The sequence below is a fragment of the Crocodylus porosus genome, unplaced genomic scaffold (assembly GCF_001723895.1).
Source record: "Crocodylus porosus isolate Cpor-Errol unplaced genomic scaffold, CroPor_comp1, whole genome shotgun sequence".
Taxonomy (NCBI): domain Eukaryota; kingdom Metazoa; phylum Chordata; order Crocodylia; family Crocodylidae; genus Crocodylus; species Crocodylus porosus.
The window spans coordinates 65,924,498-65,948,281 of NW_017728931.1; the positions used below are offsets into that span (position 1 = coordinate 65,924,498).

A 23,784-nucleotide genomic window follows, 5' to 3' on the forward strand; every position below is an offset into this window, starting at 1 on the left:
CCCAGTATTCTTTCCTGCCATGGCAGGGGGTCGGACTAGATGATCTACTTAGGTCCCTTCCGACCCTAGAAACTATGAAACTATAAACTCTGAAACAGTTAGAGGGGCCAAAGTCTGGAACGGGCTCCCAAGGGAGGTGGTGCCCTCCCCTACCCTGAAGGTCTTCAAGAGGAGGTTGGATGGGCATCTGGCTGGGGTCATCTCACCCCAGCCCTCTTTCCTGCCTATGCAGGGGGTCGGGCTCGATGATCTATTGAGGTCCCTTCCAACCCTAACATATATGAATCTATGATTCTTCATCACTGAAGAACTCATTCTTGATCTTGAAATAAGGCCTAGGGCAGCATATGCAGATGCACAGTTACATTAATAAAACTTGAAGTAAGTTATTGCCATAATCTAAGGATTTAAGGGTTTGTCTAAACATGAAGTTATTCTGGAACATCCATAACAAGAGAGATTCTGGAATAGTTCCATATATGAACACACTGGGATTGTCAATCAAACCTATCTGGCTATCTAGGGCTACTGCCAAAGAAATGACCATTGCCCATTCACTTTCACTCTGCAGACAGCCAAGCCTAACAATTAGATAAGGCAAATGACCTTAGAGCCACTCACAATGTGTAGGGGATGCACGCGGGTGTGCTGCCGACACTGCTGGCAGTGTCTGTGAGAGGTCGCCATGCACCCCCAGCCTCAGGAGGCATGAGGCATTCATGCTTAGAGCAACTTCAAGTGGCTTCAAGGATACACCCAAGCACCAGTCTCAGGCTCTCTGCCTAAAGAGAATGATACTGGGCTGTACACCTTGGGTTTCTGAGGGCTTCTGACTGCCATCTACTATAACTAATTGTCATGCTTACACATATACAGAGTAGGAGTGAGTTGGTAGGGTTTATTTCTTTGGTGCTGTTCCATATTAGGTGATATAAACAAGCCTACTTATTGCAGTATATATGTCTTTTGCTCCAGCTTCGCTTTCTACTTTCTGCATAATCAGAGCAAAGTAGCCACCTTTAGCCTTTTTTATAAAGGAAGCTATATTTTGTTTACAGTTGTATTATACTGACACACTCATTTTCTATTTAGATTCCAAGGTCACTGAAACAAAGCCATTTTCATTACCTCCTGTTGCTGCCAGTTCCCTTAAGAATAACAATGATAGCAGTGTCCGTAAGTACTACGACTGAACTAAATTAATGCATATCTCCATTTAACACAAATAGTTAATTTTTTAATGAACATTTAAGAACAAAAGAGTCTTAATTGTGCAACTCAGATGGATCAGATTAATATCCAGTGGTAAACTGCATACAATGTATTACACCAAAATAGAATGATCTGATCGTCAGACTCCAGCTGTGCTTTGCAGTGGGTTGGAGAAATGAGAGAATACAGGAAACCCTCACTGTCTGTGGTTTTGGCATTTGCAGATTCAGATATTTGCAAATCCCAAACTCGCATTTTAAATACACTTTATACATTTACAGGAGCTCCTCTGGAGCTCCGCACTTGCTGCTGCCAGGTTCCCGTCACCTCTGCCGCACTCCTGCCATTGTCGCCAGAGCCGTGCCTCCCCCACTAGCTGCCGGGGCACTGCATTCATGAATGCAGTGCCTTATTCATGGATTTCACCATTCACAGGGGATACAAGAACATATCCCCTGCAAATGGAGATGGTCACATGTACAAATTTTTTCACTGTCATTCACTAATGTCAGGATTCACTAACCACAGGCCCTCAACAAATTAAGCTGCTCCAAATGTATTAATAGATACAGGATAAAAATATTTCATATTGTTAGCTTAGCTTTCCTGAGTCAGCCTTATGAAATTAAAATAGTTGCTTTACTATGTCAGGCTCCATTCAACCTAAACCAGTGAGTGTTTTCACATAGCATATTTGGCCATGTTCAGATAGAAAGAGATGGAGATTAGCTTGACATGAGTATAATGCCCTGTTTAACTTGCAAGAAGCAAGGCTTTTTTAGGGTGATATCTTCTATTGAACCAACTGCATAGTTGGAATAGAATTAGACAAGCTTAAAAATGCAAGATATCTAACTTGTGCATTTTTGAGGGGTGAAACATAAAAGTATTTAAATATAAACTTTTGGGCCAAATCCTATTTCACATCTAAGATACTTCAGTGCAGTCTTATTCCCCTACTCAAATCCCTAAAAAAAATAATTAAAAGAATCCTAAAAAAAATAAAGAGGTAAATTCTTTCCTCACTGCTACTTATGACTTAAGATTAAGGTTAAAATGAAGGCTCCTTAGAAACATAACACATTAATTTTTTAAGGTAGAACGGGAGTATGTTTAGGCCTTTGGATTGATTTTTAACTTGTTTTAAATCTAAAACAATTTTACTTATCTCAACTTTAAAATATACTTTAGATCTAGTAAGCCCTCAGACCAAACAATTAGACCAGATATAAAATCACCAATTCCTTTCAGAGTCAGAGCCCTGTCCATGTCCGAGGTGTTGCTGATATTTGTGGGAGATGTCTGAACGGGTCCTGAATGGACCATTTCCAGGCACAGAGGAGGAACGTATGTTCTGACATCTTGTATTTTCTCTCTATGGGGGAGGCCCTGAGAACATCACCTAATTTGTCCAATTCTGGCCATGTCTACATGAGATGCCAACTGTGCAGTTGTTACTGTGCAGTCATTCAGTATTTGCATACCCAAGTACTAAGTGACTGTGCAGTAACTGGCACAGTAGCATCTCCACATGGCTTCCTGGCGATGCTGACTCTACAGCAGCCCATTACTACTGCGCAGTAGCTTTGCGTCTCAGTTCATGCCCCACGATGATACTGCACAGTACTAACGTGCTACTGTACAGTAAGCATCCTGTGTAGATGCTGCCTCTGAGTTGGAGTGGACAAAGAAGACATCAGAAGCTTGAAGGAACATGGTGTGCAATGAGGGAAATAGGAAGCAGACAATTCTTAGCAAGGAAAGGATCTTAGGCAGAACAAGGAGCAAGGGAAGCTTAGGTTGGATATTAGGAAAAACTTTCTTACTAGGAGTGTGGTGAAGCACCTACAGAGGTGGTAGAGCCTCCATCCTTGTGTTTTTTTTTTTAAGGCCCTGTTCAAAAAAGCCCCTGTTGGAATGATCTAGTTTGGGATGGTCCTGCTTTGAGCAGGTGTTGGACTAGAGGACCTCCTGAGGTCCCTTTCAATCCTAATTTTCTATGATTCTGCTTAGTTGTTCTTGATACTATGCCAAAAGTAATTTCTTTCTCTGCCAGCATCTCATCTTAGGGTATAATAGTTTCCCTTGTTCCTTTTTCCCAGAATCAGCCATGGCACACTATACATTTCTTTCTAACTTACTCTACGTGCTTCATGTGTATCTGATTGAATTATGTGTTAGTACAGTATAAAGCCTGTTGCTGCTTGTGCTGAAGAAGGCAACATGTTATAGTCTGCTGTGATGAAGGGAAAATGTGCAGCTCCTGGCAGTGAGACAGGAGAAGTTACTAAGAACAAGATACTTCCCCCCAGTATTGTGCCAGCGGGGATTAGTTAACACAGCACTTTCTTGCCTACAATTCTGCTCTTGGCTCTGTCTCCTTGTGGCTCAAGCACACCAGCTCTTCACTTTCTCAGCCTTGGCTCTCATTGCCCTGCCTGCTTCCAAGTCTTTAGAAGGGATGATTGGGTAATACGTGACTTGGAGCAGTCTCTGCCTACCTCCCTACATAGAGGTACCCATCACAGAGGGGGCAGTAATAGCAACTAACAGTTTTCATTAAAATAATTTTAAAATGTGCGCACAAAAAGCTTGAGAGGAAAACATTGAAAACATTTGAAAAAGCACGCAAAGGGGGGAATCAGGAAAATAAATCCCTCTACTGAAACCACATTAAGACAATGGATAAATTACGTGAAAATTTTCACGAAAAACATTGCCAGAGCTTATGACCATTTCTCTCTACAATCCGATATTTTTAAGAAGAAAAAGGTTTCAATAATTTTAGACTATTTTTATAGAAATTCTTTGTGTTTACAGTCGTACTCTTCCAGGTGAATGACAGATTATGCATATTGCATCTATTAATAAATCTGCTTACAGGAAAAAAATGACTTGGAGACTGCTTTGAATTCTAAACAGCACTTGGTAAAAATGTGAAATGCAAAAGAATAATTTAAAATGGAACTCTGTGTATCGTATGAGGAAATTAGCTTTATTTAAGGGTTTTTTACATTTTGAATCAATGTTTATTTCAACAGCTGTGTTTAAGAACTTTTCTGCAGCTTAATAAAATTAAAATGTAAGTAAATCAGTGTGCTCTCAGAATGCAGAAAGGAAAAAATTCCATCAGTCATCTTAAGCTCCTTTCCTCCTCTCTTTTCTGACAAGATTTACACTAAATATATCCTACTTAAACTAACCGAAGAATAAATGGGAATCCAGGCAATTGATCCCATCCTCATTTTGTCTGGATGATAGTTGTGCTATATTAATCAGGTTGTATAGGATGTGGGGCTATTATATGTTTCAGTATACTTCTCCTTCCGCCTACCCCTAAATAAAATTATTTGTTTACTGAAAAAAGATAAACTCATCTTGTTCAGAATAGTGCTTTACTTTTGTATTTCACCATCTATCTTATTGAATTTTTTAAATAAATATTTAACTTGCAGTACTGCCAATTGTTCAATTGTTGTGTACAAAAGGAGGGCAGAGAAAGTGCTTCAAGGATGTCTTCAAGGTCAGCTTGAAAAAATTGAGTCGGGACCCTCCGAATCAATTTGGAGAGAGTCAATGATTCATACATAGACACAGCTTTATATGTTTTTTCTACATATCTCAAGGTACCAGGTGGCTCACCAATGCTCAGATGGTGGGGCAGATGGAGCATTGAATGGGAGCATGGGAGGGAGGGGGTCCCCAGCTCACTCAGTGATGGACCCAGAAGTGGACCAGAATCATGTCCAGTCCACTACCATGTCCACCATGGAGCGTGCAGGGGACCACCTGTGGCTCAGCAACTGATACCTCCTGGGTCTGGGGGGCATCTGGGGTCCCCCCATGGCCGATCGCTGAGCCGGAGGGGGTCACCTGTGAGTATGTGGGTCCCTCCCCTCCCCCGCGCTCCTTTGGGACAGTCCATCCACCCCACCAGTCATGCCTGGTACCTCAAGGTATGTAGAAAAAACATGTAAAGGTGTGTCTGTGGCCAAATCACTGATTCCTGAAACTGGAATCAAATCTTCAGATTTGGATTCAGCCGAACTGAATCCAAACAGTGATCCAGATCAACTAATGGAATCACTGTCCCCTGAATTGGGTCAAATCCGAATCCAAATAGAATACAGCCCGCTTCGCACACCCTACTAAGGACCCAATACCGTGAAGTGCTAAGTCAGAACCAATACTTCTGAGTAGTATAAGGAAGCTTCAATTCTCACTCACTTTAATGAGGGTTAACAGTGCCAAAACCTGTCAGCATATGCCCCTTAGTAACTTACTGTTACAGAGCTTTCAAGTTCCTAATGTACTGTGTAGGGATTTTACAAAGACTGCAAACTACATGTTCCATTCAGACCACACTGACCTCCTCATGGGGCTCTCAGTCTTAAACTCATTTGTGCTTGCAGATTACCTCCTCTGGATCCTACTCCTAATGTTAATTATAATAAATCTTAAATTCATTTCAGCTTGATAGAGTTCTCAAGTTCACTCCAGTAAGATGACAGACTTTCTAATCTCTGAGGAATTCATTTCCGAGTATTCATTTTATTTGTGTAAGTCCTGGAAGGAAGGAAGTACCCCTGTCATGTATCAGCTGCTTCTATTTGAGTCTTGAGGCATCAGGCTTGTACTGATGCGTACATATAGATCTTAAAGAATTTATAGACATATTCAGAGGAGAACTTTACATTCTGAGGGAGTCAAAACTATGTCTATATTTACTATGCTCTGTCATAACAAATTCTGACTTCAGAATGCAGCCACCATGACCGCCAAACCATTAGAAGGCACTGGTGGCTGAAGGGACCCAGAAGTCAGCTGGTATGACAGTGTCTACTCCTGCCTGTTCCCAGGTGGCAGCAGAGGCATTACTCCACTTGGTAGAGGGAATATAACTCTGCCATCACAAAGAAGATTTTGATGTAGATGCACTGAGAGTTCTATCAGCAGACCTGGAGTTCTTCTAGCATCACTAGTGTAGTGTAGACAATGCCCAGCAGTAATAACTTGTGGTAACTGCAAACCCCACTCACAATACCAGCACAATTTGTACATTCTCTAAAATCAATATAACTGGTTGTCAGAATTTACCTTCATGGAATGCAACTTTATATAACTTTATACTGTTGACCCTAAGAGGAATACCATTTGGAGTCTTCTACACTGATAGGGTCTCCCATTGCAGTAAGGTCAAAGGTGAGGTATCGGAGGAAGAGGAGTCCAACATAACATAAAGATTTTAATGGTGGAGCAGGCAGATGAAGAAGGCATACTTCTCAGTGGCTGCAAAGATGGATGAAGACTGCAGTGGAAGAGTAACCCCTGTCCACTTGGATCTCCTTGTCATTGGACACAGTTTTCTCCTCCACCAAGATCCATGTTCTTGCCAATGTGCAACAGCCTCGTCGCATAAAACAGGTCAGGCACAGGCACGGGCTTCTCCCACTGGATCCAACATCTATCACAGTCAGCAACCACCAGTACCTATAACCTCTACAAAGTCTCCTGACAATGGATGAGTGGTGACAAGTACAAAATGATCACCAGGAGTCTCTACTCATGGATCCACATGCAGGCAGCTTTACCCTTGGAATGGGACAGGAGGGTGATTTGGCAGCTGCAAATCCAACTGAGCAATCCTTTTTAGGATTCCCTCTACTCACCCTGTATTGGGAGGGGGCTTGAAAAGGTGCCCCAAACATAGGCTGTCCCGCCTTATCTTACCCCACTAGATAGCTAGTTCCAGGGGATCACTCGAATTGCAGTCAAAACACAAAAAAATCCTTTGAATCCTGGAATGTACGAACCCTAATAGATGGCCTGAGCAGCGATGGACCAACATGTAGAACAGATATTGTCACCTGAGAACTCTCATGATACAACACTGGTATCGTTGCTTTCAGCAAGACCAGATGTGCAGACGTAGGCCATTTGATGGAGGAAGGGGTTGCTATGTGTTCTTCCAGACAGGGAAACCTGCAAACAACAGGCAAATGCACAGAGTTGGTTTCACCATTAAGAACTGGATTGTCAGCCAAATGACTGAATTTCCTGTTGGCATTAATGAACGCCTCATGACTCTCCACCTCCAATGGACCAACAATTTATGTGCTACTGTCATCAATGCATATACCCCAACACTCAATGCCCAGGAAAAATAGAGAGGCTTTATACTCACCTTAATGAAATCCTATCATCCTGAAAGAGGATAAAATCCTCCTCCTTGGAGATTCCAATCCAAAAGTTGGCTGGGACTTTAACATGTGGAAAGGCACTGTTGGGAAGGAAAGAGTGGGCAAGGCCAATTCCAACAGCATCCTCTTACTCAGTAAATTTGCAGAGCATTACCTTTGTCATTACTAAAACTATCTTCAGACAACATGGCAACACCTCCATTTGAAACAATGGCACCTCCTTGACTATGTCATTATAAGAGTGCATGATGTAAAAGTTGTTCATATCATGCATTTTATGAGACAAGCCAATGACTGCTAGCCTGATCATCACTTAGTGAGATCAATCATGTCCATTTAGGTTTGTTTTGAAATGTCAAAAGCAACCCAAATAAGTCTGAAGACAGTACAACATCAAATGCCTTCAGACCCCTAGACACTGCGAAGCCCTCCAAATATATCTCAGCAAGATGAAAACAACACTGAAATCAAAGCCCTTCTAGATCAGAAGAGAAAATCTTTCTTTGACCGGCAAAACCATCCTACATCCAGAAGCAGGGAATTTTTACTGACTTAAACCTGAAGCCCAGAGGAAGAGTCAAGAAATCAAAAACACATGATGGGAAGAGAAAGTGAAAGAAATCCAACAATATGTTGAAAATCATGGAATGTAGAGTGTCTTCAGAGCAATTAAGGCTGTGTACAGGCCAGGGTCTTGCAGATTCACCCCACTTAGATCTGACCATGGCAGTACACTCCTCAAAGACAACAAGTCCATAAAAAACCACTGGAAGGAGCACTACCAAAAGGTCCTGAACTGAGAATCAACAGTGACTGATGAAACTGTCAAATCCATCCTGCAGCATCCAGTAAAGGAAGCACTTGCCCATTCACCAACCTCTGAAGAAGTCCACTAGGCAATAAGACAGATGAAGAACAGCCAAGGGTCTGGCCCTGATGGCATACTAGCTGAAGTCTTCAAAATTGGTAGGAAAACTATGACCAATGCGATCCATACACTGGGTGCATTTACACATGTGCTTTACTGTGGAGTTGACTAACTAGCTCTACAGTAAAATGTCACTATCTACACATGTAAAATGTACATATAGATGGTGACAGGGGCTGATGGTGACAAGGGTGCTAAAATGTGGGAGCTGCCTACCACTTAGCCACATGGCTCCACATGTTTTGTACCCTTGTGACCCAGCCAGCCCTCATGCCACCACCTGGGGCTGACCCCCCCGACACCTACTATCCCAGGGCTGCTTTGCCCTGGATAAAAGTGCTGTGCAGCCCCGGGTGCACATGTAACGCTGCACCCAGGAGCACTTTACTCCAGCTCCAACTGCTCTGGAGTTTATTGCATCACTTTAATTTCACCTGTGAATGTGCCCACTGTTTCCCAAAATCTGGAAAATGTAGGAAATTCCCACTGACATAAGAATGCCAGTATCGTCACCATATTTAAAAAGGGAGATGAATCTGACTGTGGAAACTATCAAGGTATCGTCTTCCTCTCCATCACTGGGAAGATCCTTATTCAAATTCTGCTGAATTGTCTGTTTCATCTTGCTAAAGAAATACTTTTCAAGTCTCAGTATGGCTTCAGACCATTAAGAGGCATCATGGACATCATCTTGCAGCATAGCAGATCCAGGAAAAATGCTAAGAAACAACACCAGGAGCTATATATGGCCTTTTATTGATTTGACCAAAGCCTTTAATTGTTAACCGTGAGGCTCTATGGGAGGTCTTATTGAAGCTGGGATGCCAGGGAAATGTATCACCATCCTAAGATTCTTTCATGACTAGCTGACTGCTTCCATCCTATGCAATGGCTCCTCTATGGAGCTCTTTGCTATTTAAACTGGTGTCAAGCAGGGCTCTGTGATTGCACCAATTTTGTTTTCAATCTTTCTTGCAGTCATCAAGATACTCATCCATGACTGTCTGCCGCATGGCATTGGCACCGAGTACAGGAGGGAAAGGAACCTTTTCAATCTTTCCCATCTCCATGACAAAACCAAAGTTACTTCAACCTTGATTGTGATTCTTAAGTATGCTAATGATTGTGCTGCCAGTGCTGATACAGAAGAAGACCTACAAATGGCCCTTAATTGCTCTCTTAAGTATACCAATGACTGTGACTGACTCTTAACATCAGACAAACAAGAGTGCTTCACCAGCCTGTTCCAGACCGATCTTCTCCTGGGCAGAGATCCTCACTGATGGACAGGAGCTGCAGAATGTTGAATGCTTACATACCTTGGCAGCCATCTCTCAGAGAAGGCCAACATCGATGAGGAGATCCTACATAGGATCCAATGTGCCAGCTCTGCCTTTTGAACACTGAATCATATTGTGTTCAATGGTCAGGATATCAAGATTCAAACAAAGCTCCTACTATATAAGACTATGGTAATCCCAACTTTTCTCTACAGCTGTGAAGCTTGGGTGACCTACAGGGACCACCTGAAAAGTCTGGAACAACATCAGCAGCACTACCTCCAGAAGATCCTTGGCATAAAGTGGGAGGATCATCACACAGTGCCAATGTCCTCACTGGTGTGTACATACCTGATGTATGTTTACTAAAACAACTGTGTGCCCGTCTCCTTTTGATGGTATGTTCTCGCATCGCCTTTGCCTGGTCCGCTGCTCTGGCCAACCAGGAGCCTTCATGTAGGCCCTGGAGGGTACCTCGGTTGTCTTCAGAGCGACCCCCAAACTCACCTGCCATGACTTTGAGTATTACTTCAGTGGAGGGGGTCACCTCAGATGATGCCTGCAGTGCAGTCCTGCGTCTCAGGCATTCACAGGGCTCCAACCTCCCCTACACCCTGGCCATGTGCCAACCTTGGAGATGGGCCTCCTAATCCTTTCTTGCAGCCACCTCCTGCTGATATCTTCCCTGGGCCTCTGCCCCTCCTCCTGCCAGCAAGGACCCCTGGACCCTGGCTGGACCTGGAAGGTCTGGTCACTGTCGGCCCTTGAGCCTGTCTTTCTTGATGCCTTGTGCTGCCCACATCTGAGGCTGTTAGCCTTCACAAAGGCCCCTTGCCATTGTGTCCTCGTTATTAGATGGAGTCCCATTTGTCTTGGCCTAGCGCTAAGGGCTATGCTAACCCACTCTCACTGGGGCGGCAAATGGACTGTCCCTAAAGGGGAATATGAGTAACACCTTCACCACAAGCCCTTCACTCTAAGGTGACCCGGCATAAAACCAAAATCAAGATGCTGCTACCGCAACTGCCAAGGGAACTTGACAACAGAAAAAAAGACTAGACAGGGAACTGAATATAGGCACGGGTGATGAATTGCATGGGCGGTTCCCTGCTGTGCATTTTCCCACTCTTCCCAGTCCCTGCAACAGGTAAGTTGTTACTTTTTCTTCTTTCTGCCTGGGGTTTGCCTCTGAGCAAGGATTCCCCCTTTTATGGGCCTGTGCCTCTGGAACAACTGCTATACTCACAACTCAACCAAGGACAAGGACATGTGGGGGCCAAAGGAAATGCTTTAAGGACACCCTCAAGGTGAACATTAAGAAGTGCAGTATTGACACCACAAATTGGAAACAACTAGACCGTGACAGGGATACCTGGCTACATCTTGTGAGAGAAACCATCCTACCCTGGAGGCAGAAAAATGACAGAAATGGAAGGAAAGGAAACAACACTGAGAAATCCATGGTCCAACCCTCCCAGTAAATACCACCTGTGGTGTTTCCCAGAGAGTCTGCAGCTCTAGGATCAGCTATTAGTCTATCTATCAGTAGACTAATTTACAACTTTTCACTTGACCCATGAGAGTGATCATTCTCTACCGTGAGGGATTGCCACTGCTACCAGTGACAATTTACAAAAACCCCTCAATTCTGTACTCTGTCAATCAAGTTCCAGAAATAAACTATATTATAACCTTCAAGTTCATGCAAATTCTAACATATATCATGTTCAAGACATGTAACTTTTGCTATTACTGACTACAGTGCTCCAGCACAGAAAAGCTCCCAGAACTGCTTGTAGTTATTGGAAGGTAAACCTGGTTCCACAAGGGAGGATTTATTCTCTCAGATTCTCTTTCTCTCAGTCCATGGCTAGGTAACCAAAGGACAACTAAAGACTTTGATGAACATCAAGGCTAGGGACAGACATTACACATAAACCAGTTTAAGTGATCAGAAACTGGTTTAAACCTGTAACAGAACAAATGTTCAGTGCACACGAACCAGTTTAAAAATAGCTGAAATCAGTTTGAGATTAACCTGACTGAATGTAGTATCAGACTTAACTGATTTGGCTGAAATAGGTTTATGCAATGTCTGTCCCAGGCCCCTTGCTGGTTTAAGATAAACCAGAGTCCCACAGCATCCCAGCATGCTCTTTGGGTTGGGCTGGGTGGGGCTCTTTGCTCCACAGCAGAGCTTGCCCCTCCCCTCTGCTCCCTCTCTGGAGCTCCAGAAGAGACTGCATGTACAGTAGGGCCTGCCTGGCTTCCCCCTGCCCTACTTCCCCCTCGCTGCTTACTGCTCAAGCAGGAATTGGGCCCTCACTCCCATCTCCCACACCACAGACCCCAGCCTCAGGTACCGTAGGCATGTGGTATGCTAGCTAATGCGAAGGTGTCTTTGTGTGTCTCCAATTTACTGGGACAGATGACAGAACAGTGATCACTTAAGGCTTTTTGGAGCTAATCAACAGATCAGCTGGTAAGCTGTTTAAGAAGAGTTTGGAGCAATGGAGAGAAGCTGTTGTTTTGCTGGTGGCGTGATAACCACTGCTATCAACCTCCTGCGGGCTTGCTTGCCTGTCAGTTTGCTGCAGACAGTATAAAGAAGCAAGGAGGGATATTGAAAAGCTCCATATCATCAACAGATGTATGTACTGCACACCCTCCCTCTCCTCCCTGCCTTGCCTCCAGAGTGCTAGCAGGGAGCTAGAATCTCGCAACAATCCAGCCACTTGAGCAGCCAGTGGGGAAAAGCCTGGGATGCTGCAGGCAGACCTCCCTAAACAGAATATCCTGCCAGGGCCTGACCATGCCCCCCTCAGCTCACTACTGTGGAAGGGAAGGGAGGGCTACTCTAGTGCCCCCCCGTTTCTAACCTGAGCCACTGCAGGCATGTGCCTGAATTTCCTCAGTCCAGAGAATGTCTGTCTGGTTACGTACCAGTTCAGCCTAGCCAGGTGAGACTAACCTGCAAAGGTTGAATCAATTCAGGCTCAGGCTTTTGAATATCTGTCCCTAGCCTGAAAGCAACTACACACTAGTTATTTCCACCATTTGAAATATCTAAAGGTTATGGGAATGTAAGCCTATTAGTGATTACATGAAGGGAAGGTAAATGTAGAAACAAGTAAGCCCTAAATCTGCTGAAACCAAAACCTTAATTCAGTGATTCTTTCCACATTTGGGGGTTGAAATTTCTTTTATAATGAAATAAAAATTTCAAATAAAAATCAGAATGACTGTAATCAACCTCTGTCTCATTTCTCTCATGCCATGGCGCCTTCTGCTCTCCCAGTGTGAAATTTAACCGCTCAGATCAGCCAGTCACACAAAGCACTCTGCCTTCATGCCATCCCACAAGCACTAAATACCCATACTGAGCGTATGTGCATGGCTGCTTTCTACTCTGAAAAAGATTCCTGCTTTTAAAGACCTATCTGTGCTTTGTGATTCATATGAGAAGAGTTTACATATAACCTACTTAACATACTTAACATATAAGTATATGAATGTATTATTATATGTTCTCAGTGGTGGCAGATGACAGAACAAGGAACAATGGTTTCAAGTTTCAAGAAGAGAAGTTTAGGTTGGATATTAGGAAAAACTTTCTCACTAGGAGAGTCATGAAGCGCTGGAACAGGTTACCCAGAAAGGTTGTGAATTCTCCATCCTTGGAGGTTTTTAAGACCTGGCTAGACAAAGCCTTGGCTGAGATGATCCAGTTGGGGCTGGTCCTGCTTTGAGCAGGGGGTTAGACTAGATGACCTCCTGAGGTCCCTTCCAACTCTCATTTTCTATTATTCTATATTGTACCAGTTCCTCATTCTTGTTTTCTGATCTATCTTTAGATTTCCTTGGGCGCCAAACTTCTTCCTTTTTAGATTACTTGCACCATTTTAAATGTTATCGGAAATAAATGGCACATGATAATACAATTCATGGTTAATTTCAGTCTCCCAACTCTTGGCAGTTCATTACTGTATAAACCTCAAGTAATCTTTGAAAGCATTATCAAATAGATAAGACTTTTTCAGGACCTGATTAGTCGTGTGTATTTGTTTATGTTTATATGTTTTACATCCTATATAAAGCTAACCAAATAGTCCTTTTAAGATTTGCGTAAATCTGAAAGGAAAGAGAAAATTAAATGGATGAATTCTTGCCAAAAGGAAGATTTTCTGAATTTTTTATATGTGATTTTAAATCAAATTTGTATATGGTGTAATGACTCTCTGAAGTACATATTAACAAATTTGAAAATATAGCAATTGCCTGAATACCTTTATAACTCACTGTGTTGAATGATATTTGCTAAAAGTGTATGTAAATGTCTACATACCTGTCATTGCCTGCTGACCTTGGCAATATAGAGTAGGTGGTCAGATTTTGGTAAGTTATAGACGCTACCTCAGGTAACACACTATCAAATAGCTTTTCTGCTCCATGTCACCTTCAGAAATACATGCCTTTCTTTGGAATCTTGTTCACTTTTTTTCCCCCAGTATATACTGAGTAAAGCTTTAAAAATGGGAGTACCTACAGCCTGAGGTAATTACATATTTTAGTTGTGTAACTGGTAGATGTTGTATGTGGAAATATGACTGGGTAAAAGGAATTCAGAATTCTTTCTTCCACAAGAACCATAAGTCAAATGCTCCTAAGAATATGATCTGGCTGCATTCAGATAAAATTATAATACAGATTCATTTCTCGATTATTTATGATGCCTCATTTGGGTCATAGCTCCATGATGCTCAGATACCAAAGGAACCATGGCCCTAAATTTTCTAAAATACAGGTCAGCAAATCCTCCTATGCCTAGAGAGAGAGAGAAAGAGAGACCTTCCCACTATTCAAATAGGTCACAGTAAATATATATAATCCATTTGAATAGCGTGAAGGTGTAATAAAAGATGAGTTTTATAGACTGCCTGTTAGTTCTTTGTTTCCTGTAAATGCTTTGGAAGCAATACAGCCAAAGGCAAAAGAGACCAGATTAACAAACGCCTCTATAGGAGACAGGGTTGGGTGGGACCTTATAGACTAGCTCATTCATGCAGCCTTCTTTGTGAGGGGATGTGAATGGACTTCTCTTTAGAGTCTTTTCCTCTGTTCAGCTTTCCTAATGTGTTTAGCAGTCTTAATCACCTTCCACACAGAAAAATGTATCCTTTCAATGTTTCCAATAATCAGTTATTTATTCTGCTTAACCAGCATTTCCCTTTAGTGTTGATGGACCTTCAGAATCTTTGTAAATTTCAACCCATCTTAGGACCCAAACTTTGTAAAACCATACATTATAGTTAAAGTGTATTTACACTGGGGCATGAAAGATGGAGTAGGCTAGAAAGGATCTTTGTGGCAACTGTAAAGTAAAAACCAGTAGGTCAGAAAGGCCTTACAGTTGATCACCAATCAAAAGTGAGAAGGCTCCTTTCTAATTTAAGTTATGCATTTTAAAGGCTGCTTAACAATATATCATGTATACCCTTGTTTAAGGCAGTATGTCTTAGCTACTTACTCCCATAATTTGCTCTTTGCATGCATCACTTGCTCAGTAGTTTCACATGCTGTCAACACTGAGTTCCAAATTGGTTATCTAACCTCAGTGATTTTTTTCCACTGCTTTTAGAGCTTTCCCTTTTATTTTGATTATGTATCACTTTAATTGCAGCCTCCAGCTCCAGATATGAACTAAAACTAGGTAGGCACTAGGCAGCTATATAAAAAATTTCCTGTGTCTTAGTCTGCATTTTATAAGGTGGAAGCTAGGTCTATACTCCATAGGGGTTTCCACATCCTTCCCTTGATTAAGCAACTGGGAGGTTAGATTTTGGCTTCAGCATGAACACAACTCCTGCTGAGGTCAAAATGCTTGTGCATTTCAAAGGACAGGAGTTGGGACCTCCTGCATAAACCTTAAAGACAAACATTGCTACAAGAAATGGTAACTACAAACTGGCACACCGCCAGACTTAAAAAAGGCCTGGTCACATTGAGATCAATAAGTTTCCTACAGAAATTTGAAGGGAGGAAAGCCTGACCTATTGTGACAGTTTTGTTAAACTAACTTCTCTTGAGCAGCCCCAGTATCCTTAATCAGCCATCTGCCAGCTTGGATCTCTGGGCAGAGTGCCAGCCTACCACAGCATTAGGTCCTGCAGAAATTAAATAATAATATAAATCTATAGAAGTAATATACATCTGTTTCTCTAATGAGTTACTTTCAGTTTATAAAATAAAACCTTGCAAGATATTATGGACTGAATATCCAATAAATGGGGGATGGAGAGAGTAGAAACTTGTTGAAGTATACTTTACCAATGACCAAAAAACCCACATTAATGATAGAATTAATAAGCATAGATTTCAAAGCTCTGAAAAGTACCTTTATGCAATGGTAACAAATTTCCCTGTAAAATACTTGCATGAAGAGTACATCCAACAAACAGCACTTTGAAGCTGTATCTTGCAGGGTTTTTCTTTGCTAGCAGGGATACTGAGAGCTACCATGTTATATAAGTGGTACATAAATGTAGTTTTGTTGATAATGATACCCTGAAGATATTTTTTTCATAAATCTGTGTTCACTAACCAAATTGTTTTTAATTACAGAGGATACACTTGACTACACTAGCAGCTCTAGCCTGCAAGGGATAAGCATAGCATTGCCATCATTGTTTTCTCTTCTTATTGGCCTTGCTTTGGGAGCAGTATGCTGGAAGGTGAGAAATACCAGTGTTTGTATAGAGGCACTATTTAAATTACTCCTGTAGGAATTCCTGATTTTCATAACTAGAATCATCTCATTATGATGTGAAATACGTACCATTCAAATTTGTATTTCTTCGTTCAAACTTTCTTTGTTCTTCTAATCTCCCCACCCCACCAATTTTATCCTAGCCCCTCCCCCCACCAATTTTAAAATATCTTAAGTGATAGTAAACTAACAAAATACCATTGGACCAAAAATTAAGGAACCATGAGCCGAGGTGTCCCATTCTGACCTTATGTGCCAGTCCTTTTACTTCCATTTATCATGGAATATTATCCCACACACACACACACACACACACACACACGCCATGATAATAAGTAGCAGTCTATATACACACAAGCACACACACTAATATATAAAAATGTTATATGTGTATATATTTTGTGTATGTATATACACCCATACTAAAATGTACATACCTATAATAGCTAAGCTCTATCACACATGCATTCTAACATGCATTCAAGCAGTCATTTGACATAAGAAGTGCATAAGGATCTTACTGCTGACAAAATTTGGTAAAATGTCTCATTTAGTATGGAAAAACATAACTGAATATTTATAATTGTTAATACAACTATAAAGTAACATCTGTATTTAATGGACTTTGCTCCTAGAAAACACATCCCAAATCTAAACCAGAAAGTGAAGAAACTGAACGGGATAGTGGCTGTCAAGAAGAAAATGAGATAAGGTATTTTGCTCCACTTCAATCCTCACACATAATTTATCTTTAAATAATAAAATATAATTTGAAAGAAATGTTAAGAACTGGCAATCTCAGATAGATGTGCTTAGAGCCAAAAGAAAAAAAAAGAGAAAAGAAAAAGTAATGTCAAGATTCTTTGTCAGTAGGAAGAATTTGTGCCCAAAGCATGTTCCTTAAAGCGTGCTTCTATTTTAATTTTAAATGTTATGTTTTTTCTATATACAAAAATTCCATTAAAGGGACATTACTATTGCAGAGTTAAGCACTCAGAAGCCGGAAAGTTCTGTGCCTGCGTGTGATATTAAGGGAGGGAATTCTGCTACAGAATTCCGAGTACATTGAATGGCAAAGTCCACCACCTTTTTTTCCCAGCTTTCACTGAAATTACTGTTGAGAGCATGGGAAGGAGCTACAGACTACTTCTTCCTCAACAAATTAGAAATGAAGACTGAGGAAGACTGGCTGGGATCACATTCCTTCAGGTTATCAGAACTGTCCATCATCGCTTCTGTTTTTTAGTACTGGAGTAGAGAACTAACTTCCTTTTCTTCCATCAGTAATTTTCTCGTGTGACAGTGGCTGATAGAGAAATTATACCATTTTCACCCTATCCCTCATAATAGGTCCCTTGTAGGATTCCCAGATTCTTGTCCAACTGCAGCTATAAAAGGACTAACCAGGTACTGCAGCATGAGGAACGAGAAAGGCAGATAGTGGCGGCCTGTCTCCCTTTGGGGGTTTTGATATCAATGCTAGCTGTAAGGGAAGGCTAGATGCTAGATGCAACTGACTTCCTTCTTTCTGTACTCACTGCTTCAAGATGAAATTTGCTAAATCAGGAGAAATGTCCAGAGGTAAAACATAACAGTACTGAAGCACTCTGCATTGAAGGCAGTGCATGGTATAGAGCCAATCCCAAATATGATTAGACCTATATGGGGATCAGCAAATAGAAGGGGATTTTTTTCATTTACTGTCCTGCATAGACCTGGATTAATATTGAGCAGGAACCAACTCTCTATAACAGTAGTTGTAATATGTTTAATATGGGTTTTTTTAAATATGTTTAATAAACTTTTCTATAAATGAGAATTTGTTGTCACCTCACTATAGGATGGGGACCATATAAGTACCTAGAATTTGCTTGACTAGCAATAACAACCACAGTTAGTATTATGAATACTCAGATAAGTATGTTCGAAATGCCATCTTGAATCTTTTTGCTTCCTCTAAGGTTTTTTTTTTTTAAAGTTTAATGCATTTGGCAAGAAGAAAAAATCTATGTGCTTTAAGTACTTACATATCACTAATAATAAATAATTTAAGACGTTCAGAGTAGCCTTTGGAAATTGCATAAGCAAAACTTTAAGGGAAATTCAAAAAAACAAGTAAGTAACAGGAATATCCAGTGTTATAATAACTCATTTTTAAAAGTTTTGGAAGGTATATTATACCTTGTACTTGAGGTCTTACTTCTATCCTTAACTATAAGAGATTAGGATAAAAACTATTCTTGGAGTCAGAATTTCCAAAATATGCCCATTATAGGCTTTTTACACCTTTCTCTGAAACAACTGATGCTGGCCATTGTTCTAAAATCTTTTGGACTAGATAGTGATCCAACATCCAATTCCTAAATTCCTAATTTTAATAACTTGTGAACACTTATACTGAATTTATTAGTATTTTTTAACCAGTTTCAAATAGCTAATAACGTTGTAAATGTCAGCCTATTCATGCAACATTCATTGAAAGAAGAAAGACTATATAGTCATAAAATATAACTGTTACTACAAATAACTTTCCCAGCATCTGTACTGTGACTCTTGAAACTGAGCTTCTATAATGGAGGCAGTTTAAAATCTTGTTTCAGGGAACAAAAGATATGATACCATTTAGTTAAATGCGAGAGGCAACTGTTTGAGGAGGTAAAATAGGTTGTTTTCCCTATCAAAAGTATTATTAAAAATGTAAAATATTACCTCTTCTTTCCCTTCTCCCACTAAGAAAGTGTAATATTGTACTATAACTAAGCATAACTTAACAGCATATATGTCTTAGGGGTGTATCACTATTACTCTCAAACATGCCAGTGAGGCTTATAAATATGAGGGTAGGGGTAGGAGAGGGGTGACTAATACATGAGGCCTTTCTTTCACTGCTACCATGCCTTGGAAATGTTATCATTATGGAAATGGGGGGGTTTTTGTCTTCCAGTATGTTGCAGCAAAAAGAAAAGGAGCTTTTACAAGTGTAGCCATTGCTTTTTTTCTCCAACACTGTTACTGTTTCATGTATTGGTAAGTTCTTTTATAGGATGATTAAGATTCCAAATGTAACCTTCATAATTTTTGGCTAATGAAATAGATAGTGACTATAAAGGTGGAGTAGGGATAAACTTAACAGGTATACACTGGGTCTAGGGACAGACATTCAAAAAGCCTGAGCTTGAATTAATTCAATTTTGCAGGTTAGTCTAACCTAGCTAGGCTAAATCACTTGTAACCACCAGACATCCCAGAAATGCAGGCACATGCCTGCAGTGTTTCAGGTTAGAAGCCATGGGGGGTGGTGCTAGAGCAGCCCTTTCTTCCCTTGCACAGACTGAGCTGAGGGAGGCATTGCCAAGGCCTGGCAGGACACTGTGATTAGGGAACTCCCCCACCCCCTTGATAACAGAGCATTTATCAGTACTTTAATCAGCATTTAACACCCCATCAGAAAACAAAGCCTCACTCTGTACTCACTGCTACACAGAAAACAAAGGCTACAGTCTGTGCTGTGGGAGAGAGCAGGAAGGGATCTGTGCTTAAGCAGCGAGTGGTGAGAGGGGGGTGAGAGTGGGGCACAGGGAAGCCTGCAGTACCTGTTGTGCCTGCAAGTCTCTGCCAGAGCTCCAGCCATGGAGCAAAGGGGAGGGGCCAGCCCTGCTGTGGAACAGAGAGCCCTACCCAGCCCAGAGAGCATGGCAGGATGTTGGGGGTGTCTGGTTTAGCTTAAACCAGCAAAAGATCTGGGACAGATGTTGCAAAAACCAGTTTGAGCCAAATCAGTTAAGTCTGATACTACATTCAACCCAGATTTATCTCAAACTGGTTTCAGCCGTTTTCAAACTGGATGTCTGTTCTGTTACAGGTTTAAACCAGTTTCTGATCCCTTAAACTGGTTTATGTGTAATGGCTGTCCCTAGCCTAACTGATTAAGCTTTTCCACTTTAAATGTTCCATCAGTCTGCTCTGTTCCTCAGTAAATTGAAACTAAACTGTGGTAATTTAATGGGTGTTTCATTCTGGTATAAGCTTTACTTACTTCAAGATAGGAGCAGACACACAAAACAGTTCCAATAGTGAATGTACTCATGAACAATATGTCTCACCTGCTTTTAAAAGCAGCAGAATTATTTCATATGTCCCATTCTTAGCTTACATATAAGGTGTTATTACTGACTATATAGTTAACCTTGAGTTAGTCAAGTGACATGCAGCTTAAATGTTACAGCCTGAACATAACAGATTAATGGTTAAAAGGCAATGAGTAAGGGAAAATTTTCCATGGAGAAGAAAAAATAATTCTGATTCAAGATATAGGAGAACTACTATTAAAATATTAAATTGTACTTCTGATTTTTATCAGGAACAAAAATTGTAGACTTTTACCCTCACAGAGACCTTGTATATCACAAACTGACATTTTTATTTTCACAACTTTTATTCATTGTGTATATACAGCCTCTGGGGGAAAACGTAGGTTACACAGTTTAATGGCACCAATCTACAGATGATCTTTCAAGATAGTAGGAAGTAAAGTGTGTTTAGTAAACCTCAGTAAGATAAAAGTGATGCTAAATCCAAGAGAAAAGAGATGTGGGTAAACCTTCTGTTAGATTTATGTATGCAGCATTAGCCAGCATGGTCTGCAGCTTTCTTGGTGCATTTACTTCTCTTGTCCCTAGACATTTAAATGATTCTATAGTCTATTGTCATTCTTCATTTCACGTGAGCCTGGCAGAGAAGGGTGGTCCTCTCTGATGTAGAACTTTTTACGGTGCTATCATTAACTTGAAATGTGTCTGGAAAATTCAACTGGTGCTGAATATTCTTTACCTCTTAATGAGATGGGCCATTCTGAGAATATAAATAGGTGATCCATGTTTTATAGTTCATACTTTTGTGTTCACTTCCAGATGCAGGTCAAAGTGTAGATTCTGATTCATTTAGCCATAATCAGTCCAGGATTCAGAGATCAATTCTTTCCACATGTTCCTTGTCTTTTAACAAAGAAGGCAACTGTGTGCCAGAGTAGTTGAGCAAAAGTCTTTCAAAAAGTTACAGACAGTACCCATAAATGTTTGCTGATCTAATGATAATGGGTACTGTTCGTAACTTTTTGAAAGACTTTTGCTCAACTACTCTGTACCCAAAGACAAGAGTGTAGCAATCCTGAAAACACATGTGGGTGAGTAGTTCCACTGATTACAACAGGGCACTTTATAGGTGTGCTTGCAAGAATGAGGTATGCCATTCCAGGTATTGCAAGGCCTAATACATTGCACATGAAACTGAAAACAGGTCTCTTAAAATATTTTGCAGAGTGCTTTGGGATAATAGTGTATTCTCAAAAGGAGATGTGTACTCTATTTTTATATGATTCACTTGCTAGCAAGTAGTAATGAGAGAAATAAAACCTTCAAAAATCACAATTTCCTTTTTTCCAGGCAGATAACAGTTCCATGTTCGCTTCATAAATGAAGCAGCTTTAAGCACATTCATATTCCTTCTGGAGTGACAGACTGAGTCTGCATCTGTTGTTGCTGCCCATAACTCCACACTCATGATACAGAAATAAGGACAGTGTGTGTGATTGTTACTGTGAAGCCAATACTGAATTAAACAACATTGAGAAGAGAGTGTGCACTGAGCAGGACTTTATTTTATGCAAACAACTACCTTGTGTGGCATTTTTGGACTTTAATTGTATTAGTTTCAGCTGAGTCTGGCAAACAAATACTCTGAAAAATGTTCTTTGAAATGCCTCCAGATACATGTAATCAATGAATGTCAGGGGGAAGAAGGTATTCCTAATTCACAGTCTGTCCTCTTATTTTACCCTGGTGTCTTCACATGGAGTTCCTGAAACTGACAAGGAATGCAGAAATGGATACAAACAACATATCTTCAATACTGCTTGTAAAACTTGCAAGTAAGATGGTGCAAAGGACCATTTTTCATCTATAACGGGCCTGGGTTTGTATCACGTCTAAAATGAGATGTGGTTTCTCTGGCACTATGTGAATGTAAGCCCACTACAAAAAGCCTCCACAGTTTTTAGCAGGGCTGGTGGTCTCTGTTCAGAGAAGCAAATACTGGATCAAGAGCAGGTGAGGGCAACAGGATGGAGTTTTGACATTTGGCATAAATACTGGATATGTGACAACTCCAGTTAGGCTTTCAGTCATTGAAAGAGGACAAAAAGCAAAGAGTCTGAATTGCGTTCAGTGTCTGGCATAAAAACGAACTATTGAAACCTATTCTGAATGTTGATGATCCATGCCACCAATATGTTGACTTTTTATATAAAATTTCAGAAGTCTGGAAGATACTGAGGGTGAGCTTAGCTTTTACTGTATGTCAGCGTATTTGCATTGTATTTTAACTGACTAATAAGCTTTTATAATCTGGCATTCTCCATTCTTTTAATGTTAATTATATTTAAACAAAAAGATGAAGGCTTTATTTCCAATTGTCTTTGGTTTCTATTGCTGTTGTTGAATATATGTATTACAGATACAAGACTGATAATAAACTAACACTTGTCAGGCATGCATTTTCAAGTTGGCACTAAAAATATTATACTAGCACTTGCAAAGTATGCTTTGTGCATCCTTTTTGTACAGGCTGCTTCTGGATAGTGGACAGTAAATATTTATCTGTATTAAGGATTTCTACTGCAGAAAATAGATGTGGGTCAACCCAAATGACAAACTGCTTAAAAGCTGACTACTAAACCAGTAACAGTTTAATTAAAACTGACTAAAACAAAAGCTCTTGCTTTAGCAAAGCAAACATTATTTTAATTTTTGTACAAAGTTAGCTAACTTTTCTAAATACTTCTATTTAAATCTTCAAACAGCAATGGAGATGCTTTCATTATTATCTAAATTTGCTATCAATGATATGTCAAAGGAATATGCCTTATATACTGATCTGAGTGCTACATTACAAAAAGTATTATGGCTAATTATGAAGCTCAGGGCTGCCCAAATTCAGGGGGGGAGGGGGCGGGCCCAGAGCCCTAAGCCATACAGTACATGGGTCACACACCATAGGGGGCAGCCCTCCTAGGGTCCACCTACTACTCCCCACCCTCACTGCATGCAGCCTGGTTACTTTCCCAGCTGTGTTTGCAGCCTGGCTCCAGGCAGCAAAGACCTCTCCCTTTCCCCTGGCACCCCTCACACTGTGCCACCCTACTCCCAGGAAGCTGAAGCTGAAAGAGGGGAAGTCCAGAGCTTCCAGCCACCATAGCAGCAAGAGCAATGGGAAGAGCAGTGGTCCGACGGGAGCCTGCAGACTTCACATTAACCCCTTGTGAAGGGGACTAGATGCAGCCAACAGGCTGCCAACCGGACAGCCTCTATAAAGGTTTTTGATGTTTACAGACATTTTAAGATG

The 23,784-nt window shown here is 40.9% G+C and overlaps 1 protein-coding gene across 3 annotated transcripts in view; it reads left to right on the forward strand.

Moving 5' to 3' along the window:
* KITLG (KIT ligand) overlaps window positions 1-23,084 on the forward strand; it is a 100,686-nt gene extending 77,602 nt beyond the window's left edge. For 2 of the 3 annotated variants that reach the window (XM_019545263.1, XM_019545265.1), the window contains exons 6-10: window positions 1,093-1,176; window positions 16,242-16,351; window positions 17,022-17,098; window positions 19,331-19,413; window positions 21,828-23,084. In XM_019545263.1, the coding sequence (XP_019400808.1) occupies window positions 1,093-1,176; window positions 16,242-16,351; window positions 17,022-17,098; window positions 19,331-19,370 (311 nt within the window). In that variant the 3' untranslated portion in view covers window positions 19,371-19,413; window positions 21,828-23,084. Of the gene's footprint in view, window positions 1-1,092; window positions 1,177-16,241; window positions 16,352-17,021; window positions 17,099-17,485; window positions 19,220-19,330; window positions 19,414-21,827 lie in introns of those variants that run through there. The other variant, XM_019545264.1, reaches the window with a different exon arrangement.
* The last annotated feature ends 700 nt before the right edge of the window (window positions 23,085-23,784 follow it).